Here is a 23,043-nt window from a genome sequence, read left to right as displayed (position 1 = left end):
GGACCAAAATAGAGACCATATTGTTTAACGCTTACCGTCGGAATCGCTTTCACCGTCTCTTTCTCCAACATCTTATATTGCTTGGCACAAATATTTGCTATCGTGTCAATAGAAAAACTTATGACCGATCATCTATACATACCTATAATAAAGCTGAAGAGGGTCGAAAGTGTGTACACGAAAGATATCCGAAAAAAAGTTGGCTGAGGATACTTAGGATCGATAACAGAACACGCTCCAACAGTTTTTTAGATTTTTTGTCTGTTTATCTGTTTGTCGTTTATTTGACCGCGCATCACGTGAGAACAGCTGAACGGATTTAGTTGCAAACTTAACCAAACTGTCGAAAAAATGCCCGGCCAGGTTATAGGCTATAAAATAAAAATGTAACCCCTAAATGGGGGGGGACCACTACCCTCGATTGAGTTTAGTTTCCAACAGAATCTTATAAAATTACTTAGGAAGGACGTGCAAACTTATTTTCAACGACTTCGAGTACCCCGCTCAACTAACAGATGGTGCTGGAATTAATACGTTGCTAGATACGTTGAGACATGAATACGTCACTGAAAAAGGATTTAGTCAAATTAACTCTAAGTATAGAAGAGGGGTAATGGATATCAACAAATTTAATTGAATAATTAATTTAATAATACAACAAACTTACACGTCAATAAATTAACTGCCACAAATTGCACAGTGCCATCTTTGGGGAACTGAGTAAACATAATCATTATATACTAAAAATGTCTTCCTTCCTTCGCGTTGTCATCGTTCATTCTCCCCTTTTTCGTTTTATAGATTTTTTCCCGTACAACAGCACAACCTACTAAACACTGGCTAAATTGTCCTCCCATGGACAGAGCCAAATAAATAAAAAACACACACAGACAGACAATTATTTATTTAATACAATATACTACGAAATAAAAAAAATATATATTAATTTACTCGGTTATCAATTATTCCTAATCTTAATTATATCGCAGTAAAATATTCATACGTAGGTAATCGCCTCCTTTCAGCACTTAATAATGGCCACGAAGATACTTTGAAAAAAAAAAAAAAAATTTTTTTTCTCTGTCGTTTTCGGAGTAAATGTCAAACGATTTCGGGCTCGCATTTTATTTATACGCGTTAACATGCCTTCTTATATGTAAAATCTTATTCCTTGACACGATACATAGATGGGACACTTAATTAACAGGTTTTTCAGCCAGATTCAGCTAACTTTGCCGTTTCGATGGGGATTTTAGAGAAGTAGGTATTAGACTCGTTAGCTAGGTGCTTTAACTGCATCCGTTTCTAAAACGTTGTTAGTCTTTAATGATATATAGAGGACTCCGCGTTCTTACGTCGACCAGTTTCAGTATTTATAATTTTCCAAACTGTTTTAATTTTATCATTAGAGCTTAGGACTTAATTTTATTAGTTACATGAGCTGCTTTTGCTTTATTACATATAATTTTGAATAATCCCTGACATACTGGTGGAAACGTTCATCGTGATTGTGACTCTGGTGGGTTCATTAAATAAGAAATTTAAATGAAATGATTTTAAAACAGGAATAAACTGTTTTAAACTTTCGTGATTCTCACTCATAGTCAAAGACCTTAGAACATCTCATCATTTCCTTAGAACATCTTCCATAGTATTTATAAACAAAGGAATACTCGAGTTTGGTGGTTTATCTCTTCCTTCATTAAACTGATAGCTAAGTTCTTATATATATATTTAAAGGCCTTATATTTCACTTTATGTAATCGGCTAATACTAAGTAATTTTTCCTATTGTTAATTTATTTTAAAACCAAATCAGGCCGCCACGTGACAGGCATTGCCTAGTGTGGGGCCGCTGGATATTCATTGAATGTTAATAAGGTTACCTTTAATTTACATTTATTTTTAACTAACATTTATTAACATTTTTTTTTATTATATATACATAAAATTAAATACTGTTCCGTTTCCACAGAAGCGATCTCGCATACACGTTCAACAGAAAGGCTGGACAGGTCTTTGCGTTCTTTGAACTTTAAACCATTTTTCACTAATATGAGAGACCCGCCACCTGCTGCAGATTCTCTGCAGAAGGCGCTGGCTATTGCATAATTATTTTCATTAAATTGCATTGAATCTTTCTTTAGCCAGGTTTAAGTATTACTATTAGTATAAGATCCCGCTGTACAACTCTGCACCTACCTATCTAACTGTTATTTAATCAAAACGCTTAAATAAAAAGTCAGTTAAAAATTAAAAATATCAAAAAAAAACAGACCTAACATCTCGTCTGGTTTTGGCCTCAGGCGACCCCAGCCCAGAGGGGCTACCACGGAACTCAAAAAAAATATCAAAATCATTTATCTAGTAAATAGGCCGCAATGGGCACTTTTACACGTCATTTTTTAAACTACCAGCGCTTTCGGAAAGACCATCATTTCATTGCCAAGAAAGAATGCGCCGCAAGAAACTTGGCAGAAAGTCATTTTTTCAACATAAAATAATTACAAATAAAATACTTAAAAACTACAGTATACAATGAAATAAAAGAAAATACAAAAATAATAATAATAATAATACAGGGTTGTATGGGGTCCCTTAGTTACAAAACTAAACACTAACTATAATCTACGTTCAGTGGAAGTGTAGACTGCTTCCACCGTCATAAATTAAAAAAATAAATAATAATAACAATAACAATTTAATTCTGAAATTTACATTTACTCGAAAATCGAAGTTCGTATCGTACCGTCCCTCCCACTCTCGTATGAAATAATATTAGCGTCAGCGGGACGGTAGGATACGACCTTCTATTTTCGAATTTCATAGTAGCCCTACAATTTGCGAATTATTCCTGATTCGTCGTATTCCTGTTTCGTCGGATTCCCGTTTCGTCGTATTCCTGATTCGTCGGATTGTCAATATCAAATGAAACTATGTAATTACCGTGACTCCACTTCTGTAATGAATAACAGTTCAGAGAGGTACCTAATGCTGCCAGTGTCTTTGGGTCAATGCCTGTGGCAGAAAATCTGTACAACATTTTTACTTTGTAATTTTAATTTAGTTCATATATTATAGTTTTAGTTTTGTTATTGTTTTTTTTTTATTATTAGTCAGGTACATACTTATATTAGGAATTGTTAATTGATAAATACTTACAAAGTACATTAAAATCAAAAATAATTATGAAATAAATAAAATATCATAAAAAATACGGATGGTGGCACACTGATAGGTAAGCTATCTACTTTTTATTATTTAGAACCATCTCTTTACCAAGTGTAAATTCATTCACTTTCGAAACATACGACTTATGTGTTGAAAATAAAAGTATCGAAGTTAATTATGAAAAATGTACCTATTACGGTAAAATTTTGCTAGAGAATCTTGCAGCGTTGTATTTTTATCACATTCAGATCAAAAACAAATATGGTTCTGAACTGTACAATGGGATCTTACCCTATATGCTATAATAATAAGTGGCCCCAAATACGATACAATCGCAAGATAACTAACGACATTTCGCAAATTGTTTTCAGAAAGATATCCATCTATTTAAGCAAATAGTAAGATTTATATCTCACAGGTAATTGATTATGTACCTACTGCGGTTATTTGCGTAAAATTATTAACATCAGGACGTCACGTAGGCGATAAAAGAGTGAAGGAATTAATGGAAAAGTTTATTTGACGCACATCACGTAAACTATTTTGTAACGGTTGCGGTGGAGACGGCGGGGCCCTGATGTTTGGAAGCCCTGGATTTATTTAGAGAGCTGGGTCGTCGTCTAAGGCACAAAGGTTTTGATTTCCGGTCTAAGTCGTGGCTGGTTCAACAGGTGTCCATTGCGGCACAGAGGGGCAATGCAGCCAGTGTAACGGGGACTTTTGAATCGGGCACGATGCAGGGGGGATTTTTAGTTGTTTAATTTCTTTTTCTCCAGTTATATGTATTATATTAATGGCATTGTTAGGTTTAATTTGAATTACTTAATATTATTAATTTATTTAAATTAATTTAATTGTAATTTTATAACTTGACATGTATTATTTACACATACCTAATCATTGTAATGCAATAAATAATTCAATTGAATTTATTAACGTATATTATAAGTAAGCTTTGTCCCGTTGTCTGTCAGTCTGTCTATCTGTAATCAAATCTTAAAAGTTATATTCGACCAACTTCCAGTAGTTAAATTGACTTGAAATTTGGTATACCTACTCGTACTTATGCAAATTGCGTGACAATACTAAATCTGGTAGTGACATCCTGGTAGTCAGGCCAGGATTGTCTCCGCAGGACGGAACTCTTCAACGGAATCGACTTGAACTAGAAATTTGGTATGCAAATGTAGTGTACACCGACGACGCTTAGATAAAAAAAAAATATTACTAGGTTCTTATCCTACTAATATTATAAATGCGAAAGTTTGTGAGTGAGTGTGAGTGAGTATGTTTGTTACTCTTTCACGCTGAAACGGCTGGACGGATTTGGATGAAATTTAGCGAAAAGTTAGTTTATAACCTGGATTAAAACATAGGATACTTTTTATCCCGGTATTCCCACGGGATAGGGATAAAATTTCGAAATAACAACCTCTGGGCTTAGAGCCATGAAATTTGGTATGTAGGTAGTTGGACGTCTGAAATAACAGATAGGTGACTTTTTGACCCGATATTCCCACGGGATACCTAGGGATAAAATCTTGAGCCATGAATTTTGGTATTTAGGTAGCTGGACTTCTGGAATAACACATAGGCTATTTTTTACCCCGATATTCCCACGGCATAGAGATAAAATCTTGAAATACTAACCGCTGGGCTTAGAGTCATGAAATTTGGTATTTAGGTAGCTAAACGTCTGAAATAACACATAATCTATTTTTACCCCGATATTCCCACGGGATAGGGATAAAATCTTGAAATATTAACCGCTGAGCTTAAAGTCATGAAATTTTGGTATGTAGGAAGCTGGATGTCTAGAAAAACACATAGACGACTTTTTGACCCGATATTACCACGGGATACCTGAATAAAATGTCGAAATAACAACCGCTAGGCTTAGAGGCATGAAATTTGGATGTAGGTAGCCGTATGTCTGGAATAACACGTAAGTACGCTACTTTTTATCCCGATATTCCCACGGTATAGTTTTGTAACTAAGGGACCCCATACATCCCTGTATTATTATTATTATTGTTTCGTATTTTTTTCTTTAATTGTATACTGTAGTTTTTAAGTATTTTATTTGTAATTATTTTATTTTGAAAAAAGACTTTCTGCCAAGTTTCTTGCAACGCATTCTTCTTGGCAATGATGGTCTTTCCGAAAGCGCTGGTAGTATAAAAAATGACGTGTAAAAGTGCCCATTGCGGCCTATTTACTGAGTAAATAAATGATTTGAATTTGAATTTTGCATTTGAATTTGGATAGGGAAAAATTTTGAAACTTCAGCACTGGGTTAAGAGTCTTGAATTTTGTACAGTTATTAACAACACAAACTCAATGAGACCACGATATAAATATTGGAAATTCCAGGGAATTTTGTAAAATCCCGAAAATTTCAATTGCAGCTACCACACCGAATAGTTTACGCGTGCGAAGCCGCGGGTAAAAGCTAGTAATATTATAAATGTGAAAGTTTGTGAGTGAGTATGTTTGTTACTTCTTCATGCTGAAACGGCTGAATGGATTTGGATAAAATTTGGCAAAAAGTTATTTTATAACCTGGATTAAAACATAGGATACTTTTTATCCCGATATTCTCACGGGATAGGGATACAATCTTGAAACAAAAACCGCTGGGCTTAGAGTCATGAAATTTGGTATGTAGATAGCTGGACATTTGGAATAACACATAAGCTACTTTTTATCCTGAAATTCCTACGGGATAGGGATAAATCTTGAAATAACAACCGCTGGGCTTATAGAGTCATGAAATTTGGTATGTAGATAAATGGACATCTGGAATAACACATATAAGCTACTTTTTATCCCGATATTCCCACGGGATAGGGATAAAAACTTGAAATAACAACCGCTGGGCTTAGACTCATAAAATTTGGTATGTAATAGCTGGACATTTGTAATAACACGTAGGCAAATTTTTATCCCGATATTCCCACGGAATACGGATAAAATCTCGAAATCACAACCGCTGGGCTAAGTGTCATGAAATTTGGTACGTATATAGCTGGACATCTGGAATAAAACCTAGGCTACTTTTTATCCCGATATTCCCACGGGATAGGGATAAAATATAACAACCGCTGGGTTTAGAGTCATGAAATTTGGCATAGTTGTTATAATATAACGTCAATGAAAACCACGATGTAATTTTAGGGAATTCCCAGGAGAATTTAATAAAATCCTGGAATTTAAATTCAACTGCTGTGTCTAATGATTTACGCGTGCGAAGCCTCGGGTAAACGCTAGTTCTTATATATGGGCAAAACGAAGTTATTTTGAAGCATGTAACTGTGCTCTCGCAGGAACATGTCTCGAATCAACAGGAACGCTGATTTGTTGGAAGTTATTTATCAACTTTTTAACATTTCCAGTATTAGTAACGGGCGTTTTCTCCCCTATTTTGAGCATATTTAGCACCATGTCCTTTACTTTCGCTCTTGCTATTTTCCCGGTAACTGTCTTAGGGAACTCATTTACGAAAATAACACCACCATGGAGATGCTTGTAGTAGGCGAGTTTGTCTGCAAATAAATGATTAATTAATTAAATATTATGTAGTATAGTATTTTAGGCCCAACTCTCTTTTTTAGGGTTCCGGAGCCAAAATGGCAAAATTGGAACCCTTACAATTTCGCCATGTCTGTCCGTCTGTCTGTCCGTCCGTCCGCGGCTTTGCTCTGGGACTATCAATGCTAGAAAGCTGTAATTTTGCATGGATATATATGTAAACTATGCCGATAAAATGGTACAATAAAAAATATAAAAGAAATTTTTTAGGGTACCTCCCATAGACGTAAAGTGGGGGTGATCATTTCTTAATAAATGTAGTATAGTCATTAATCATCGGTGAATTACAATATAGAGCTTGTCTAAGCTAAAATGACGCATCCCTCAACTCAGTTCATTATGATTTATGACTAAGTAGTTAGACAGGAAATCTTACAATAACCGCCTGAATATTAGCGCTCTGATGTGAAAGCGCCCTAACGAAAATGTTCACAGAAGATACCAACCAGCTACAAGGCCCTTGATCTCCTGTTCACTGACTTCGGAGCCAGGTGCCCTCATGATAACTGCGGCAGCTCGTTTGCCATCCACGGGGTCAGGGACGCCCAAGACACACACGTCTAGCACGCCTGGATGACCTCGGAGCAATCGCTCGATCTCCATGGGCATGACCTGAAAAAACGTTGAAGGTCAAAATCAGGGCAATTTAGAAAATATAAACAACCTGACCAACAAAAAGTTGAAAAACTTTGTCACTTCAACGTTCAATATCTCAAAAACGGCTGGACCGATTTTGATAAAACATGTCTAAGACCATCGCTGGAAAACCTGCTTTCAAATAAAAAAAACCGCATTCAAATCGGTCTACCCGTTTCACACACAGACACACGTAGTGGTCAAACTTATAACACTCCTCTTTCTTTGTCGGGATTAAAAAGCTATTGGTGTAAGGGAAAAGTTCTTGAGTGGCGACCACAAACTGGAAGACGCAGCGTTGGCAGACCTGCTTTTAAGTTGACGCCATCGCGAAAGTTGCGTGCGGGCTACCTGTGTCTTCGTGAAGATGACGATGAACGCTACCAAAAGCGCAATTCGTCGCAACCACTTTCACCAACTACATAACAATAAGCCAAATACTTAATAAGATTTTGAATCTTTTATAAGGCAATTATGATTACTTTTTGGAGTTTTTTTTTTGTATTTTTATTTCAACTCCAAATTTTTGTTACTTTTACGGTCATCCCGTGAAATCTATATAAATATTTCAGACGAAAACACAAGCTGAGACAGGGATGCACAGAAAACCTAGAAAAATAGACCAGCGCTGGGAATCGAACCCAGGTCCTCAGCAATCTTTGCTGCGTGCTATTCCCCTACACTACCACTGGACAGGGGTCTAGACCAACATGCACCAACATTTCAACTTGCTTTCTTTTCAATAGTCACTTAAGCAGCGCCACTAACGCCATCTATGATTTTTATTTACCTCGACGTATCGACCACATATCAGTGGCCGTGGTCACGAGTAGACTGAAGTGTAGGGTGTGTGTTTAGCGTGATAAGTCACGTTTATGGTATGTTTATGGTAATTCATACAGAGTAGATACTTGAATCTACGAGATCGAATCAGAAATGAAGAGATACGTAGAAGAACAAGGGTCACAGACATAGCCAAGCGAATTAGCTCGTTGAAGTGGCAATGGGCAGGTCATAATTATAGTACGGAGGACAGATGGCCTTTGGGGCCGAAAAGTTCTCGAGTAGAGATGGAGACCGCGAGTAGGCAAGCGCAGCGTAGGACGTCCACCGACGAGATGGACGAAAGACTTGGTTAAAACCGCAGGTTCACGAGGATGCACGCTGCTGCCAACCGAAGCAATTGGAGGTCTATGGGTGAGGCCTATGCCCAACAGTGGACGTCCTACGGCTGAGATGATGATGGTGATGATGAGATACTTGGATAAAATTTAACGTACGTAAATATTTTGGTATCTGAAATAGCCAGACATTCGATCCACGAAGAAATGGTAGCCGTTTTCATCCTTGTAAAAGAGGTCTCCCGTCTTGTACCAGCCGTCAGCTGAGAATGCCTGCGCTGTCGCCTCAGGATTGTTATAGTATTCCTGTAAACGTTAAAAATAAACTATACTAGTGTCTGCGCGGAAAAAATGTATCCAATGATATAACATCTATATAAAATAAAACAATAAATTTAAAAATCAAAAAACCCGACTGCTTTAAAAAATAATAAAAAGAAGAAAACAAGTCGAGGACATTAGGTAAGAATTTTTGAGCGTCACGATTTGACAGTTGAACTTTAAGTTAGCTACTTAACAAAGTTCTAGTCGCAGTCGGGTTTTTGATTTTTTAAATTTATTGTTTTATTTCACTCTTTTTTAATAGTTCTGTGAAAATGGTAGATTAAAACTATTATAACCCATATATATTTAGAATGGGCTAGTTGTTACCTTTCATTTGATACCCTACTCGAGAGATTTGAATAAAAAACATTTTTTGAAAACTTGCAATTTGGCGCCAAAAATCCGCCATTTTGATTATTCAAGAATTTCATGTAGGTAGGTACCCAGTGAGTGTCACTCGCGTCATCAAGACAAATCCAATAACGTACTCGTATCATTCGTCGTTGAGTAGTTACGAAAGGACATAGAAATAGACATACATACATACATACATACGCGTCAAACACATAACCCTCCTTCTTTGCAGTCGGGTAAAAATTAACCCCTATTTCCCCTTGGTTACGGCATAACTTCAGAACGACTTTTAACGATTTCAATTTTTTCTTAAGTTTTTTAAAGTTTGTAGAAGGTTCGTACGGAACACAATTAGAAAGCTGCGTAGAAAATTGGAAATTACTGGAAATTTATAAAATAGTTTGTTTCGAGTGGGTCCCAACAGCTGAAGCTTATTTGAGATTTGATTTTCTTAATCTATCCTACCTATAGACATTTTGAAAAATCTATGCTTAGTTTGTGCAAATCCAGTGGTTGAGTTGTGCAAATCTGTCAGTCTCTCAATCACGTTGCTATTCTATATCTACAATTGATATTCACACGGGATAGGTACAGTACAGAGTATGGGGAGCAGCTGCGGACTCTAGCTAGTTTCGTAAAGCAATTAATTAATTGTGCAAACTTACCGCAAATCTCGGGCCTTTCGTCCACAGTTCGCCTGTCTTGTTTGGTTCTGAAATTACCAATCCTGTATCTGGGTCGACGATCTGATAAAAAAGTTTTTACAAATTAACCAAATAAAAAAAAAACGCTGAATTTGCTCGGCAACCCTATGGTGACCGCATTGTGATACCTTTTATTTCAAAATGTGGTTTGATTGTTTTTGCTGAACCTTCTTTGACGTGATGTATTTTGAACATCAATCAATGAATATAATCTTTTTCAATCCGTACTATTAAAAACATATCTACCAACAAAATATTCATAGAGGGTGCTCAATCAAACTAACCCAACGACCAGTCAAAATATTCCTTGTTAATTTTAATCCAGCCTGTACATAAACTACTAGTACTTGCTACTCCGTAGAGTACGGAAGTCCAGAATACGAAAATTTACAGAAGACTAGTCTCAGAAATATTATTATTATTATTCGTAATGAATTACCAACTTAGCTTGAAAAATTATTATAAGTTGAAGTGGCACCATATTGCAACACAGAAAATATTCATTGGGGAAGAAAGATTCTGGAGTGGCGCCCACGAACTGACAGACGCAATGTTGGTAGGGAGTTGGTTTTTACTAGGGAGCTGCGTGCAACCGACGACGGAGGCAATGGCAAGCTTGTGTTTATTGTGGAGTTCTAAAGGGAATCCTTTGTTCAACAGCGGATATCTTCCGGCCGCAGACGACGGAGTAGTTTTTTTTTATCGAACAGCTGGCAAACGAAGCGGGTCACCTGATGGTAAGTGATCACCGCTGCCCATGGACACCTACACCTACAGCATTATTAGGACTGCAGGTGCGTTGCCAACCTTGCAATAGGCGACACACTCGCCTTTTGAAGGTACCCAAATCATAGCTAGACGGGAAAACTCCAGCAGCGAGTCCATTTCATATTTTACACGTGCGAGGAAGAAAGAAACGTTGAAACCGCACAGTGGAAGAGCACCAATCATCAAGATGTTGCAGGTGAAAACCACCCTTATGCTCGGTGCTACGGTAATGGAACTTAGCAGCTGGGATGAGATTGAAGAGTTCGTCGGAACACTCCCCATTTGTAGATCCTATAAAAAACGCAGAGAGAACTAACGTCTCTGCGTAGGGCCAAAAGGATCAAATTTCCCAGAAAGTATTGGATCGCCGAAAATACAAGCTGTGACCGAACTATTGTAGTTCGCTACTCCTAAAGTAATCAAGTAGGTATGTCTTAGATTTTATAAATAATAAATAAATTTCACATTATGATAAGATTGACGCATGAGATTAATCAGCATAGCAATTAATTGACTGATTTACTTTTATTGTTACTACGCATGTTTTAAAACTGATGCTCAAATCGGAAAAGTTTTCCGATAACAAATTGACCATTTTCATGTATGCTCTATCTTTATTCGATTCTTATAGTTATGGTCTCTACCACTGGCGTGGCGGCAGATATTCCTGTGGTAAAGCCGAAGCAAAGATCGCTTATATACATCTTTCATAAATTATGTATGTCTTGTTGTTCTATTTTGTAAATATTGGACAAGCCGGTGGGAATAGAGTTTTATGGACTGGTCTCTACACACATTAGGTACACCGCATCATATCATGACCGTAAGAGCAATATGTCATGCAAAAATAATATTCTTTGCATCGAAAAGCATGAGACTATGCCCACTAGCACGCTTCGTGACCAACCGTCGCCGTCGCGCGTCTTGTATGCGTTTGACATTCCGTTTGACACTCCGTCTGACACGTTCCTATTACAGTCATGACATGATACGGTGTAATGTGTAGAGAACTTTAAAAGTATAATTGAAAACACTGTTTAACTAACTAACAAAATGCGTAGCTTTCAAAGTGTGAACCAATTATTTTATGATATTTAATGTTTTTTTTTTTTATTGACAGCTCGTTTCTCAACGAAATCAACGTTTTTTTAGTAAGAATCAATAATTCTTACAAAAAAAGACAATACATTACAACAATTACATTACATTAAGTACAACAATATTATTTAATACATTTTCATTTTGTGACCTTTTTTTGTTGGGCCATTTTATTTTTCGTGATGAGTACCTACTTCGATTAGTTTTTGGTCAGCCTAGTATTCCTAAATAGTTTCTGGTTGATCATCATATGTGTTCCCATATCGAAAATACAAACTGAGACATGGATGCACAGAAAAACCAGAAAAAGAGACCAGCACTGGGAATCGAACCCAGGTCTTCAGCAATCCGTGCTGCGTGCTATAACCCCTACACCACTGCTGGACAGGAATCTAGACGCGAATTTTTCCTATGCATACATATTATTATCTCAGGTTGCTTATTTCTACTATGCTATGCTGCAGCACTAGCGACATCTATGTTTCGTCGAGAGACGTCACATTCTTTCATCATATGTGTTCTCAATGGAAATTACCTGTGTCGTCACCAATTCGAGGTCTTTTCCAACATTGCCGACCGGGCCATGAGGAGCTGGTAGAAATACGGGCCCGATGCATTCTGTCTGCCCGAACATATTCCACACGTTAGCATCCTCACGCATACGAGACTAAAAACAGAAAAAGTATTTTTTTAAGGCTCTTTAAAAAACTAGATAAATTTAAGAAAAATACATATAGGTAGTTTGAACATGAAACTACCGTGAGACTCACTCATATTTTTATATAATGACCCGGATAACTCACGTCTTAAATCGAGTTTAGGTCGACATGTTTCGGGCTAATCCATAGCCCTTCGTCTTCGGAGCAACGCGACTCAGCGGCTGCTGCAACACGCGCACTGCGCGCCGCCGCTCTGCGCACCGCTCTGTTAAACTCGCTAAACTCGATTTAAGACGTGAGTTATCCGGGTCATTATATAGGTAGTTTGAAAGAGAACATAATAATAAGAGAACATAATATAATTACTGAGAATTTTAACTTGATTGAACCACAGATTGAACTAATTTGAACTAACAGTTCTTTTAACCTTTTTACGGACACGTTGTTAGCTATCATTGTTATCTGAAGTAGTAGGTAAACTAGTTTTCTAATAAATACATACATATATCAGTGGTGTGGTGCCGTACAAACTTGATTCCCATAAGGTTGCCTAAATTTTTGCATGACGTCAGTAATGAAAAGTTTGACAAAGTTTGTGTATCGAGTTGTATCCGAAGATACACACGTAACTAGTAAGTGAGGTATATCTTTCTCACTCTCTGGGTTATCTAGCGAAAATGTTGTACTCCATTACCAGTAATGTAGTACAAAATGTTGTGTTTTGTAGTGATTACTTATATACTTACTTTCATTAGGTTCAGGGTTGCCTCATCGATAGAGTATCCGTAGACAACAATTTTGTTGAAACATGTCAGATCGCAGTACTTTGGATGTTTTATTATTCCAGCGAAGAGAGCAGGGGTTCCAGTGCTCGCAATGGGCTGGAAAAGTATCAGTCTTTTAGAATAGGGATGATGACAACACCAATCAACTGGCATACTTTTTAGGGTTCCGTTACCAAAGGGTGCCAACGGGACCCTATTACTGAGACTTCGCTGTCTGTCTGTCTGCCTGTCTGTCTGTCTGTCTGTCCGTCCGTCTGTCACAGGGCTCTATCTCTTAAGCCGTAAAAGTAAGACACTTGAAATTTTCACAGATTATGTATTACTGTGGCCGCTATAACAACAAATACTAAAAATAAAATAAAGTTACAAATTAAAGGGGGTCGTCACACAAGAAACGTTTTTTTTTCAGCGTCTTTTGGTTGCTAACGGTATTAGCTATGTCGTTTGAATATTATTTACTTTTAAGTTTGCGATTTTAATGATGTTTTATTAAACCTTTGATAATATTATAGTGACTATCTGATTGTGTGGTTTATTCGTTTTTGTGCAAAATTAATGAAGCAATTTATAAACCACAATCCTCAATAAAGTCAACTTTGATAAAGCGTTCGCCAAATCCGCACCATAGTAATCACTATGTTTACTTATTGTTTTTTAGACAAAAAAAACAAAAAACATACTAAGTTTTTAACACCTATTTACAAGGTTTATAATACAGTTTAAAAAAAAAACACTCTAGTTGAGCCTGTTCTTATTTAATTACAACATACGAAGTCCGCCGAATTTTCTGCGAATGAACCGAGCTGACGGCCATTCTTTTTGAACCACGCGCGGCGCGGGCAATGGTTTCAGAAGCAAACAGCCAGAACCAAAGAGGATGAGAATTCAAATTGTTTTTTATTCGAAATACTTGCATAAGTGCTTACATTTCGGCGATATTTTTAGAAGATTTTCTTTAGCTTGCCCTGTTTGTTTATTTATTTATTTATTGTTTGTTTGGGTCAAATCTTGGAAGCTAAATTTTGATAGGATGACGACAGGTGTCGAGTCGACAAACAGTGGAAATAAGTTATCAAATTGGAAACATGCTAACGGAGCGAGAGGCACGGCTGTGCTCTATTGATAGGCATCACATTACTGAGTAGAACAATCCTTTATTCATTGTTACATTACAAGAAACTCACATTTTGTATTTCTGTATGTCCGTCCGTAAAGGCGGCAGCAGAGGAAGGGGGAGGAGCAAAGGGCTCTCGTAAATCCATAAACATAGAGGTTTTCGTCAATGACAATTGTAGAGTTATTTATGGCAGACATACACTACCCAACAAATTTGACCCACTTTCAGTGGTTTGATCGACTTCAAATTTGGCATACTTATGTAAATTTGGTGACAATACAATAATCTGGTAGTGACATCTTGCTGGTCCTGCCAGGATCGTCTCTGCAGGAGGGATCTCCTCAATAGTTAATAGTACCGACTTGAAATTTAGTTTAGATGACAATGCAAGTACAGTCAACAATAAGTACGAGTATATTCGGCAAAAAAATCTTGTATCAAAAATGAAATTTAAAAAAAAACTTATTACAAGCAATATATTTATTTGCAGTGTAGTGTAATGTACCTAATTATATATTATGTTTGCTTGGGTGGAATCTTTCAACTCAAATTTGAAGTGGATATCGTCAACCGATTGAGCTGAAATTTTACACGCATATATAAATCCGACGACAATGCAATATTATTATGACATGGAGATGATCTAATGATAAAGCTAGCGGGTGACCATAGGAACTCTGTGATAAACGACACCACCGCATCGAGTTTGGACTCGTTTGATTCGTCTTGACGGGTACTTTGGTACGCAGGGGCATAAAATACAGTCAGCAAAAAAAAATCTTGAAAAAAAAATACTGAACTACTGAACTCTTCATGTACGAGTCCGACTCGCACTTGACCAAACAAGATTCTCCCATAGATATATATATATAGCAATATAACGCCACTTATTTGCCAAGTTAATGAACTATTTATTTGTGATAAACCAATATTCAACAACGGCCTTTTCTTATGTATTTTAAATGTTACAATACACTAATCGAGATCATCAATTGCATATTAATGAAATTTATTTTGAAAATCATTGACTCCTTTAACATTTCAATGACTTTCAATATAAAGTCCCTTTAGAAGCAAGTCATGATCTCGAATATTTATTTTGGGAACATTCGTGTTGCAGTGCATTATGTCACTGACGATGCCTTTGCTAATCAGGTGGAAATCTTATCGCATTGCAAAATTATCGCAGTGGAATCAAAATATATCAAATATAATTATACCTTGTATTTATTGATGATATCGATAGCGTGATCCAACGTAATAGGTGAAGAAGTTTGCAACTTGATGTGGTTTGCCGTGATGGAACTAAGTGAAACCAAGTACGATGATATCCAGTGAACACTTGATAAGGTCAGTCCTGGTTTTGGAGTCCTGTGAAATATAAAAGATAAAGTGATCATTATAGTAGCCATTGGAAAACTAGGTGGTGTTTTGAACCGGTGCTCGCGCGCTGGACTCTAGCCTATAAATTAGAAATAAAAAAGTAGCCTAGTGGTGCCTTGAAACCTTTCATTAAACGCAAACGACGCCGAGAAAGAGAAGATATTATTCAAACATCTGGGATTTCATTTTTGCACTGGGGTGCTGTTGCTGTACCTGGCTACGCGTCTGATAATTATTAAAATAGTAAACGCCTACTTACAAATGAACTACTTATAAATAAATGAACAGATGCAACAACTCTGAATAGGATCATCACAAAGTATTCAAGCGATAACGCTGTCGATCAGTGGTGCAGAAAAACAAATTTTATATTTACCATCAAGCACGAGTAAACAATGCTAAAGTGAACATGAGTGAAGAGAAGAAGATCAAAAAGATTTGAAAAGAGTGAAACACACCAGATTATGAGAACAGACGCATGTCAGTCAGTAAGAATAGTTGTTGTAGTTATCAATAAGTAATAAAGCCAAACCATGCTTATATTAGGTATATTGGTACTGAACGAAGCGTTAAAGCCATCTCTCTTTTGTCTTCTTAAGCTCTCTTACCAGTTATTCCTTAAATATAACAGCAGGGCTAAGTGGAGTTATTTTTTCGGAATTCGTGTATTCTTTTGTTATTGTGGTAGCAAATAACACTTACTTTTCCCATAAAACCTTGTTTAAGCGGAGAATCTTCAGACAATCTTGATGTTTGAAAGCAGCTACTTTTGGTCGACCAGTGGTTCCACTAGTGCTGATGAGCCAGGCGTATATCTTATTGGTGTCGAATGTTGCAGCTCTGTTTAAATATGATATAGTAAATTTTCTAGGAGGTTTGATACCTACTGTATTAGAGCAACAAAGTGTAAAAACGTTGATGATGCAAAACAATATGTTTAGAGACTTTTTTTAAATAGCAGCTAGTATGTTTTATCCATTTGGTCTAAAGGGATAAAAATCTACGTATGTTAGTAATAGAATATCGTACTTGAACTCTTCTTCTGGTGTCTGGTCATCATAGTCTTTTATAAATTGATCATATGAGTAATCGTCGTCACCATGAAATGTTACTAGTTTCATGCTCAAACCAACTTCTTTCGCTGCTCTGTCAAAGTCTTTAAGCCTTTCCACTTCGCAAAAAGCCAACTTTGGTTTAATTGTATCGAATAACTGCTTGACCTCCTCTGCGAAATAAACAGATCCTGTTAAATTTCACTGCGTAGTGCTATGATAATATCGTTATCACCATGATTATCATTATCGCCTTATGGGAAACAATAATGATTTATATTGTATTGCCTAGGCGGAGGTATGAGGTTGAAACCTAATTGCGGTAGATTGGTATTTGGTATAATCGTCTTGATATAATCATTAAAGTATAATCTATTTACTTTATTAGTTCTTGGTTATTGCTTCATCACTCTCAAAAATAATATATCAAGGAGTATTTGGTTGAGCTTGGATTAGACAAATTTGATTGGTCATCTACTTAGTTTGTTTGTTTATACTCTATTGTACAAAAAGGAACGATAAAGCTAGCAACATATTAAATTTTATCAGTCTAGCTCTTTTGGCGTGAAACAATCAAACGAACCCACAATTTGTCACATTTACATTGTTTGTAGGATCCTCAGGGAGGCACTTACCGAATTCGTATAGTGGATCCACTCCAGCCAACGGATGTCCATTCATAAAAGCTGCGTAGAAAGGTATGTGAACATCCAAATGATTCCACCCTGATACTACAATCACATCTCCTGGACCCAGGCCTGCATTCCTGAGGCATTTCGCCAGCCTGATGGAGCGGGACTTCACTGACAGTTTAGATTCTATTTCACCAGTTCCCGCATCAATCTGGAAAAAATCATTATTTCCAACTTATATATACACCTGTCAGTGCACAAGCTTCCTCTCAGAATGACTTTACTTTAGCTGTAGTTCACACGCGGGCCCTGTTCTGATTTGGAGATTTACACACTATTGAATTGCTTCGCAGGCGTGTCGATGTTTCCTCAGGAAATTTTCAACCACGGTAAGTCTTATGGCAAGTTTCAAATGTAAATTGTGCACATAAATTATAAGAACTAGCACTAAAACTAAGTTACATAGTGACACGACAGGATACCAAAAAGAGCCTCCAATCAGCATGACTGTGTTCCCACACATTATGTGCAGTAACGCTGGTTTTCTGTGGAGCCCTATATACTGCTCCTTTTTGGTACTGTGCCAACACTAAAGCAATTAAATTCATTAGGAACAGACTAGGTAAATCGGGATAATATTTAAATATCGTCGCTACTTTTAAAATAGCTTGGACCTCAATATATCAAAAGTAATTATGAGTAAACTAATAAGAATATTTCATGGTTCAATTTTGTTTGATTTGACGAGATTTTTTTCAAAGTATGTAGTAAGATACCAGGATACCCCATTTCAATGGATCAGTATAGGTAACTCTGAAATTATAAGACATATTTATGTAGGTAGCTTATGATTTGTTCTTATAAACCATGTCATAAATTAGTGACGTTGGTACTACTTACATTCCAATCCCGGTGTCTATCTGCCGGAAACCAAATCTTGAGGTTTAAATTTGATTAACTTCTAGTGGGCGGACTGACGTGAAGTTTGGTATACATATTAGTCAGATGACAATTCAAATACGATTAAAAAAGTACAATCAGCAAACATGACTGAAATTAAACTTTTAACTAAAAATCGACGGCATACTTAGTTCCTTAGAACAGATTTTTTCATGTCTTAGTTTCAGAGATACCTATACTCATCCCAGCCTATATACGTCCCACTGCTGGGCACAGGCCTCCTCTTAGAATAAGAGGGCTTGGGCCATAGTTCCCACGCGGGCCCAGTGCGGATTGGGAACTTCGCACGCACCATTGAATTGCTTCGCAGGTTTGTGCAGGTTTCCTCACGATGTTTTCCTTCACCGCAAAGCTCGTGGTAAATTTCAAATGTAATACTGCACATGAATTTCGAAAAACTCAGAGGTGCGAGCCGGGGTTTGAACCCACGACCATCTGCTTGAGAGGCGATAGGTCAAACCACTAGGCCACGACGGCTTCACGGATACCTATACTGTCCCATCTAAATGTACTATGACTTTCTAGCCCGCTTTTGAAGCTCGTGCATAGTTTCTGTTTTTCTATTCATCTAATATTATTTTTGTGTGTATTATTTAGTACATATATAAAGGTATAATGTACCTACCTGCCAAATATGGTCTTCAGTAGGCTGGTTCATATAATCCAGAAAGAAGTCTCCCAAATGATAAGAATCATCATCGACCACCACATTATTCTTCTCTTTTATTTGCATTTTCTTCTCACTGTTCAATTAGCAATTTATTTAATTGAGTTATTTTTCAGCCGCGTGCACATTAACTTACAGGTGTGTGATTTGTTTAATTCATGAAATTTGTACGCAATGTGGGGCAATTTATAACAGCAGAGTTTACTGATCAGATTACTAAAGTTTTGATAATGCAGCTCAAGCCATCGAACGGACTGCAGTAGGTCGATTCCATAATGAGCTATTAAAAGACAACTGATATACATTACTTAGGGTACGACAAAAAGAAAATAAATCGACCAAAAGAGTGACGGGCCACGCACAGTACTGATTCCAGTTATCCGCATATTACTCTAGGTGTATTGCGTTTTAATCGACATACTATAAGTAAGTAACTGTAAGTTTTTTTAAGCTAACATTATAGCTAGTTGAGGACACATGGCGTCAACAAGAATGAGCAATTAAAATTTCGCCAACAAACCCCCAAATTTGAAAAATAGCCGTTGCAAATCTGTAAGGTTTTAAAAGACCTATCCGAAGATTACCTCCAATACCACTGCTACTAGTATATTATGATAAATTATTTATAGGTGTTTGTAAAAAAAAATGTTCCCACCTTCCATGTAGGGGAGGAGCCAAAACTAAACTATGTACAGTCACCACCACCAATATCTGACACAACAAGCGTGCATAAATATCTGATACGACTCTGTTTCTAGGGCCGGAAGGACGTGTCAGATATTTTTGCACGCTCTGCTGTGACAGATATTAATGCTGGTGACTGTACAAGAATACTGGTCTGTCTGTAAAGTCCCTGTTTTTTTTAAATATTATGTACAATTGTGGGACGTAAACAAAAAAATAAATTTAAGGGTTACCGCGATGCCAGGAATTTCAAATTATCTTCAAAAACTTTGGATTCAAAACCTTTACGGGCGGTAATTTTATTCATGTAGAATTATAAGATTAGTTTTTTTTTTGATAAAATCATGCGATCAGCCCTAATGGCTATAAGCAGATGTCATGTCAGTGGCGTATGAGTAGGGAGATACTCCCAGCGGAGTACAGCCCTTTATATTTTTGTGGTCAGTTTATGTTCTGACCTGACCATCATGATCAAAGATATCTCGTCTCTTTTTTAGACGACGAGTAAGTTCTGGTATTGTTAGTTGCCCCGCAAGTAGGTTTGGATGCTTTTGTAGTCTTCCTTTGTATTTATCGCCATAAGATTTGATTAGTAGTAAAAACCTCACAAAGAGAAAGTCCGAAAGCCAGTCAATCACAAATATTATAACTTTCTATTTCGTACAAATAATATGAAATATATACAAACTTTTTTTTTCTGAGTCTTAAATTACGGAACCCTCAGACTTATAAGTCAGGCTCACATTCGGTCAAGATAACTTTTGGAAATCGGGTTATCATTCAGGCCCTAATCAGTTGATTATACATATATTAAAATTCGAGCTATCTGTAATATTACGACTATTAACCGGGCAGTTTCTATATAAATGTAGATACATATAATATTATGTGTGTTTTGAGATCTTGAAAACGGAGAAATAGAGGTTTTTAAAGGGCGAATAATGCATCCAGATTTTCCAGATAGTGTAATTATGAGAAATTCCATTCTTCCGATTTTGCATATACCGAATTCGTCCAAATATTTCTACATAAATATTTAGATAATGGTTGTATCTAAGTACCTATACATACTTGTAACTCACTCACTCAAAGAAGGTAAGCGCTCTTGACGTGGGTTTTCATTGAAAAACACTTTTGAAAAATAAATCACAGCAAATATGTAACAATTAGCAAGTGATCATTTATATTATTTTGATTTCATAAGTCATAGTACCTGGGCGACCGAGCTTCACTCAGGCTAAAACTCGATAACAAGCGTTTTCCCAGAGATAAGACCAAGCTAGATCGAGTTTTCATGATAAGAGTTTTTTTGACTGAGAATATAATCAATGAATCGAACAACTGAATTATCTAGCAAAATATTCCGGCCAAGCTGCATAACAAAGTAGTAATTTGTTAGATTATTACTTGATTGTGTGTTTGCAGTACCAAATTAACGTTTTATCTATCTATCTACTTAACTAGCCGCTACGCGTGGCTTCGCTTGCGTTAACCATTTAATGGGGCAGTTTAATGGAACTTCCAGGCTGTTACTAAATGCCCATGGGAATTCCTAGATCATTATACGGTAGTCTTCATTTACATCGTGTAACGAACACGCGTGCGAAATATCAAGTGTCTAGAGATAGAGCGCTATTTTTTTATCGATTCTACATGGATACCGGGGGATAAAAAATAGTCTATGTGTTATTCCAGACGAACAGTTACAAACCAACTTTTGTCTATAAATTTGTGTATTAGTTACTTAGAATTCTTTATTTTTAGATTTAATAGGTACCTACTTTTAAATAGTTAATTACTATACCTATAGAATAATTTCAAGTGTTCAACATCAAAAGCATCAAGCAAGGAGCATTGGACTTCCAGCCTCTTGGTGGCCAAATTTTCATACTAAAAACACTCTCTTGTCGCTACTCGCCGGCGGTGGGTTAAGTGGCTAACCCATGACAGATTATTGTGGTGCAGGCGCACAAGAAGACCTGGGAGGCTGCTAAGAAATTGGAAAAATCGAAGTGCGTATCATACCGTCTCTCTCACTCTCGTATTAAAATATATTAGCGACAGCAGGACGACAAGACACGAAGTTCGAATTTTGCACTTCATAGAATAGGGCCTAACCCCAGATGAAGCTGGGAAAGGGCGAGATGACGATGACTACCTACATAATCATTTCATCATTGACCTACCGCAGCACGCTCTTACAGAAAGTCCCATGGTGAATTCCTTTCTGCAACAATGGGATATCACTATGATTATTTTCTATGAAAAGGTTCTAGGTGTGACTGATGCCACAATTAGAGATGGAACGGATAGTGTTTTGGCCGGTATACTATACGGTATTCGGCCGAATAGTAAAATACTGGCCGGATTGGCCGGATACCGAATACTGGCCGGATATCCGTTGCATCTCTAGTCACAATTAAATACAGCTCGATCTATACCTACTACCTAGTGGGCCTGGTTTGATAATACATCTATCGCCCTCAATCTAGATAAATTTAAAAGCCTACGACGCAATAAATAACAGCCTTCTATGTCACAAGTAACAGATTTATATCTAGCGATCGCTTAATTTATATGTGATCAAAGTCTTATTTAAATGTTGATTTTATATTATAGTATATGTACAGTCGAACAAATTGAATCGTGACCTTTGTGCTACTACTGTCATGTTGACATCTCATACTTTTGTCAAGGAAATCATAGTGAAATTGATTATTAAAAGGTTCCACTCTGGGTCATGATTCAATTTGTTCCACTGTACCTTCATGTAACCCTAAAATAAATGCATTGCTTTGTAATATAATGTATTTTTTTAAAACTTGAAACTAATTTTCTACTGGCTTGAAGTCGGTGCCTAAGCACGAGCCAACAGGAGTGGAACTATTTTCGTCTACCTCACCTTCGTACTTTACTCCTCTGTACTCCTTAGTGCTGTGTGTTTCGGTTTAGGGATATGGAATTCGCTCCCGTCGTCTGTATTTCCGGATAAATACAAACTAGGGCTCTTCAAGGTTAGTGAATAGGCTGTTACTGAGCCGGTGAGATATACCTTTGGCCTCATCTGCACTTAACATCAGGTGAGATAGGGGTCAATTACGATCAGTTTTATGTAAAAAAAAAAATATAATGTTTGCAAAATTAAGCTATATTGTAAATTAATAAAATAGACAAAAATACTTTGATCTATTTAAATTAATCGATTTACTGAACAGTATGTTGAAGTATAATATATCTATCTGTTCTTCAAGTACTCATAACAAAAGCTTTGCTTACTTTGAGACAGGGTCAATTGGTGTCAAGCGTCCCATGATATTTATTTATAAGAATCACTCAAA

At 36.7% G+C, this 23,043-nt stretch overlaps 1 protein-coding gene across 2 annotated transcripts; it reads right to left on the bottom strand.

Moving 5' to 3' along the window:
* Nucleotides 1-611: 611 nt before the first annotated feature.
* LOC141431042 (luciferin 4-monooxygenase-like) lies at nucleotides 612-19,275 on the bottom strand. Of its 2 annotated transcripts, XM_074092008.1 has the most exons (11): nucleotides 18,980-19,275; nucleotides 17,398-17,605; nucleotides 16,740-16,935; nucleotides 16,413-16,550; nucleotides 15,548-15,698; nucleotides 13,172-13,306; nucleotides 12,302-12,433; nucleotides 9,862-9,942; nucleotides 8,678-8,824; nucleotides 7,208-7,373; nucleotides 612-6,715 (listed from the first exon to the last, which is right to left on the bottom strand). In XM_074092008.1, exons 1-11 carry the CDS (start codon nucleotides 19,085-19,087, stop codon nucleotides 6,465-6,467), a joined length of 1,713 nt encoding a protein of 570 aa, XP_073948109.1. In that variant the 5' UTR covers nucleotides 19,088-19,275; the 3' UTR covers nucleotides 612-6,464. The 2 variants fall into 2 exon arrangements, with proteins under 2 accessions (XP_073948109.1, XP_073948110.1); XM_074092009.1 differs by lacking the exon at nucleotides 13,172-13,306.
* Nucleotides 19,276-23,043: the final 3,768 nt, after the last annotated feature.

Source organism: Choristoneura fumiferana, chromosome 9, assembly GCF_025370935.1.
Source record: "Choristoneura fumiferana chromosome 9, NRCan_CFum_1, whole genome shotgun sequence".
NCBI lineage: Eukaryota > Metazoa > Arthropoda > Insecta > Lepidoptera > Tortricidae > Choristoneura > Choristoneura fumiferana.
Note: the sequence above shows the minus strand (reverse complement) of the source record. Positions and strands in the feature narration are given on the sequence as shown.